Source organism: Anneissia japonica, unplaced genomic scaffold, assembly GCF_011630105.1.
Source record: "Anneissia japonica isolate Jap-2015-1 unplaced genomic scaffold, ASM1163010v1 scaffold1884_len437306_cov177, whole genome shotgun sequence".
Lineage (NCBI taxonomy): Eukaryota > Metazoa > Echinodermata > Crinoidea > Comatulida > Comatulidae > Anneissia > Anneissia japonica.
Genome location: NW_022753199.1, coordinates 378,184 through 383,906, shown reverse-complemented (window position 1 = coordinate 383,906; position 5,723 = coordinate 378,184). Strand labels below are relative to the sequence as shown.

At 33.7% G+C, this 5,723-nt stretch overlaps 1 protein-coding gene across 1 annotated transcript in view; it reads right to left on the bottom strand.

Annotated features, from left to right (window-relative positions):
- Nucleotides 1-5,723, bottom strand: part of LOC117122747 — a 78,218-nt gene that overhangs the window by 36,104 nt on the left and 36,391 nt on the right. Inside the window, exons 20-23 of the mRNA XM_033268454.1 lie at nt 4,520-5,024; nt 3,244-3,411; nt 1,627-1,746; nt 460-674 (exon numbers count right to left, since the gene is read on the bottom strand). Of these exons, the coding sequence (XP_033124345.1) occupies nt 460-674; nt 1,627-1,746; nt 3,244-3,411; nt 4,520-5,024 (1,008 nt within the window). The remainder of the gene's footprint in view (nt 1-459; nt 675-1,626; nt 1,747-3,243; nt 3,412-4,519; nt 5,025-5,723) is intronic.

Sequence of the window (5,723 nt, the reverse complement as noted above, 5' to 3'; positions counted from 1 at the left end):
TATATATATATACATATATATATATATATATGTATATATTTATTTATTTATTTATTTATTACTCCATACGATTATTATCTCCAAATAGCATTCTCTACAACCAAAAAATACAAATTTTGTCATAAAACATCGTCATTGAAAATAAATATATCTTGTTGAAGGTTTGGACAAATAGTTATATATGCATTATTGCTGATGATAATTATATGATGGCGATTTTTTTTTTAACTAAGTTCTCTCAATATACAATACATTATAACAGTAAAACAAACCTAAATGATTGGGTCATAAAAACATTAAAAGAGAGAAGTAAACCAAAAACCGAACTGAATCTACTATCAAGTGGAAAAAAACACTATACAATAAATAGAATTTCACTAGAATCAAAGTGGCGAAAAAACCAAGTGATTTTTTTTTTATCTCATGGGATTATAAGTTTAAAAGAAAACAGTTATTTACCTTAGTGCCATTATCAACAGCACCTACAAATGATGTGAAGACGGTGGCACCAGCTACGCTGTCAGTTTGTAAAATGGGAGGTTGCATTCGACACTGTACAACAAATCGTTGATTGTCCTCTAACATCACCTCCTCCAATATGTATTCCCCAATACCATTATATGTATAGTCATACCCATCGAGTGTGGTCATATGAGGGTCACCAAACATCCATCCTAATTATATAAACATGATTTATATGAGCATTATATACAATTAGTACGATTATACAAAAATATAAACATATACATTGACATTATAGACATAAACATTTTATTAATTTGAATATTTCGAGCACTCCCGTGCTCTTCCTCACTCCTGTTCTTTTCCTCAGCGACAACACGAATGATTAAAATACTTCGCAATCTATCAAAGAGAATTATTTAAGCAGTGAATATGATAAATCGTTATGATACGGATCCAATACTTATCAGAACGAAAATGTGAAATATACTAATGCTTCGGCATCTTGCGGCTTCGTGTTATACAGGTCCGACTTGGGGAAGATCCAAAATAGGCTTGAGTATAGCTTAGGGTGATCTCAATGGGTATTTATTTTTTACATAGTAGTAAATGTTTATGGACCGTAAGTGCTTACCGGGCGCAATATTTTTGTCACCTACAGTTAAGGCAAAAACTAGACAAATTAAAGTAAAGAAAAAGCAAACAAAAGCATAGAAGACCAAAATGCTCAAAGGAGGAGTTTCCAGCCGTGTTTTGAATAAATGAGGGGACAATGTGTTCTTAAACTCTTCCATAAGATTAGCAGCAGTGGAAGAGTGAATGCCCGAAAGACATGTCAAAGTTTCAATATTTGGAACTTCAAGGTAGTGTTTTGAAGCGAAGCGAATGAAGCGAGTTTGTGTATATTAAGTACAGTAAGTTCAGATAATATGTAATCTGGAGCAAGGTTGCTCGTCCTTCTAATGTATAGATAGTTTTGTAAGAAGTAGCCTATGGGTAATCAACAATGGCACCCCGTTTTGCCACTTTATTTTGCAAGTTTATATATATACAATGTCGTGTACAGAAATACGAAAAAAAAAATTAAATGCAAATCCAAAAAAACAAATAAAATGATGAATCCGCCATTGATTATTTGTAATTAATCGTAAAAAATCATCTGACCTGTGTTCGGAGGAAGATAACCATCACAGGAGCCTGCTGGACGTTTTTCAGCAAACAGACCGCAGAAGTAGGGATCCCGAGATGCAGCGCAGCAATAATACCTCGGAAAGAGATCTTCAACTAAATTGCAAAAAGAAAATAACGAATTTTAATATTAACCCTAAACCGTCTTGCGGTAATGCTATAATTAGCCTAGGCATACATATAAATTTTAAAATAATCTGCAAGTTTGAAAAAAGTTGCCCCAAACGGTACACGAGCCGGTCTATGCAGACGCCTTAACTGACAACTGAGGCTTCGTTGATAATTCAGATACAATTAAAGAAACTAATTTATATTCTTGCGCATGCGTAGTTGGTCAACACTAGTCTTTAATGCATGGCAAAATCTGAAATCAATATGAAACTAGATGTGTATAATAATTTAGATAAACTCTAAACCGTCTTGAAGTAATTCTATGATTATATATACTTTTTAAACATAAAAAAAGAGGAATCTGGAAGTCAAAATAAACATATAGTTATTCATTTTCTACAGGGGAGGGTTTTTATGGTCACCCAGCAGCAAGAAAAACCAATAGCTGAAAAAAGGGCGGATGAGCTCCTCAGAGTCAACGGCCAACCATTAATTAGTTTAAGGAATAAGAGTAGTTTAGTCGCATTGTTATTATTGTTATTATTGTTATTATTTTTATTTTATTTTATTGTTATTATTTTATTGTTATTAGCATTTTCTCAGTTGGCCTATATAATTTCTCTGTAAATCGCATATGGACAATGTGCAATATGCGCTATATAAATATAACATTATTATTATTATTATTATTATTATTATTATTACACCATTTCATCTGTAGCAACAATCCGCATACGCACAGTTTAATGTACACACACAAATGTACTGATGATATCACTATAGCAACCAATAACTGCTACAACAGTTTGATTTAAATATTGACAATAATATATTTAAACTGACAATTAAAGACGGCAATTGACTTATAAAGCAATCAGTATAGGGCTTTCTATACACCCGAGGAAATCAATATACTTAGGTTAGATTCATGCATTCAAAAACATTCTTCAGACTTTGCAGTCCTTCATGATATTTTTATGCATTAATCTAACACTTGTATAATAATTTGCACTAGAGTATATGCAGTAATACTAATTGCTTATCCCAGGCCCTCAATGTTTATGCCATCACAAACAAAACGTAGTAGCCTCAACTAAACGAGATGTATCGTTGCTTCGGGTCCGGTGAGTTAAGGCCAATCCAGACAGCGTCGTACGACGCAGCCCGGACCTATGTGAGTTAAACACAGGTTTGCTATGATTACAGGGGCGGATTTAAAGATGTCCGAAAGGGGAAGCCGAAAGGGCGACCGATCGATACCTAACACCACACCGTGAAATGTTTGTTTTCTAGACGCCCGGAAATAAGCTTGGAGGCGTTTTGGGCAATCAATAATTTTTTTTTAACTTTCCAAAAAGGGGCCGGGACCAGATCGGCCCTCTTTAATTCCGCCCCTGGGTTATCTCAGCTAGCCAAGCTGAAAAAATGAAGACTGTCAAAAGTACAAAATCAAGATTCAATTAAATAGAAATCGCAACTTACAGATCCAATTTAAAAAGGCGAAGAAGCTTGTCGGCTGGTACCTTTCAACAAAACTGCTTTGCCAAAAACTTCCATAGCCCACAATGAGTGATTGATCTCCACGGTAGCAACATCTTATTCCGGCACCAGTTCGAGATGGTGTTGATGTTTGAAGACAGAAAGGCAACCCTGTCAAAATAAGCAATTCAAGTTTCAATATTATTTTAAGATTGTCATATTTACTGTTACATAGAGGTTGTTTATGGTATTTCAATGCAGGCAAGTACTATACATAGTTGTATAGAGGTGACGTTCTGGTCTAACAAAAAATGTTGTCAGTCGAAGGTCACGGTATGGTCATACTATGCCTGTTGCATTGAACAGTGAGCTTTACATTTGTATGGAGGAATTTTTCTGTGATCTATATCCATATATCTCACAATCTGCTGTTCCAATTTAATTTAATAAATTATGAAGAAAAAGTATTCTATAGATGCACAAATAATAAAAATAACAAAATACATTCGATTAATTTTACACTTAATAAGTGCATCTTTACCGCTCGGATACATTTAACCTGATATGTACGGCTGTTAATATTACACCCCTATAATACAACAACCAGTAGATAGAGTACATCGACAAAGATGTGGCGCAACAATGTGAGGGCTTGTAATCTCAGATTATTATGTTATGACTATGTACAATGTTGGTAACACTGTACAATGTTAATTACAAAAGATATATAAGCATAGATCTTACCAAATGATTGTGGTAAATATGCCAATCTACACTTAATGCCTGTTTACACTATGACGATAACGACTAACGATAAAAGCTAAATCGTGGGAAAACGATAAAATCGTTGTATTAAAAAAGATGTTATCGTTTTCCCATGATTATGACGTCATTTGATATTAAGTGAAATTATTTTTTATCGTACACACCATAAATCGTCATCGAGTCGACGTGGTAGTGTGAACATTTCTCTTCTTTATTTTCTTTTCTTTTATGAACAATCGCTTTTTAGCTTTTTATTGTTATCGTCATAGTGTAAACATGCTTTAATGTGATCTTAATAAATAAAAATTTATATTACATAGGCCTAGGTTAAATAATTACTTATAAGAGCGATGCATATAGACTAGAACACAATGTTTATTTGATATGTTGGTTCAAGCCTCTTCTCTAATTTCACATGACTCCTTCATGATATCGTTTGTTTTGTTTAAAGCATTACATGATATATAAGGGCCTAATGCGACAAACAAATCTGACATTGCGGATATAATAATACCATTTAAGTTGTTAATATCAGTCAAAAGGCTCTCATCTAATGGACTGGAGCTGACAGTTGTTGTTCTTCTTGCCCTTTGCCTCCCACGGACTCCATTTCCAAAACCCCCATCGCTTCTCCCTTGACCGAAGGCGCAAGGACAAGTTCCTAATCGATGGTCCCATTCACTTGGATCGGGCTCTGTTGAATACCAATTGAGGCACAATTGTCTGGTGTTTACTGTCCATGGATAATTTCTCTCAACACGATATATCCACCTTGCCTTTAAGCCTGAGTTTCCATCTATCTGATCAGGACGATACCTTGACAACACGTTTGGAAAATATGACGAAATTAACTGTGAGTTGACATTGTCAATAGTGCTTCCAAATCTAGCATTGTAACCGATGATAATATCCATTGGATCTAATACAGCTGCATCCCAATTCATTTCGTTAATCTGATAGTTAAAGAGAGTAAAGCCAAATGTACCATCCGTGACTAGTACAGCTTGGAAAGTATTTGTCTGGAAAAAAACAGGAAAAAAAATAAATAAACTCTTGTATCTGTTCCTTTGCAACCAGTGTCAATGCTCTATTTTATTTATTTCTAAAACCAGAAAATGTCAAAATTATAAAATATGTCCAAAACATAAAGGTTAACATTAAAGTTAAGCACATACGTTTGTAAATTTAAATTAAAGTAGTACAGTATAATACAGTATAATAGGACCTTTTCGCAAGCTTACGAAGTTGAAAACGATAACGAATACGGTACGCTTACGTCATCGCATTTTTAGACAACCCTTCGCCTACAGTAGATATCTGTCACAACTTAGGCATTCATGCCTAATCAATAATAATAATAATAATAATAATAATAATAATAATAATAAGGATCACATTCAGCTCGTTCAGCATAATATTGTTGACCTATAGTATTTGTTATCATTTTCGTAAGGTTGCGAAATCTCCCTACTGTTATGAAGTATATTTAAAGAAGGAATTGTTTCGCATAGAATAAATTTCATAAAGATGTTTGTGGCAGGATTGTATGGTAATGCATTGCCTAATGGTTACCACAGATGTACAGAATAAAAAGATTCGACACAGGCTCTGTAGAGGTGCATTTTTTTTCTTTTTTCTTTTTTTTTTTTGGTGATCCTTTTAAAATTGAATGAAATGAAAATAAAATAAATTCCACTTTTCCCTTTTTTTTTTTTTCC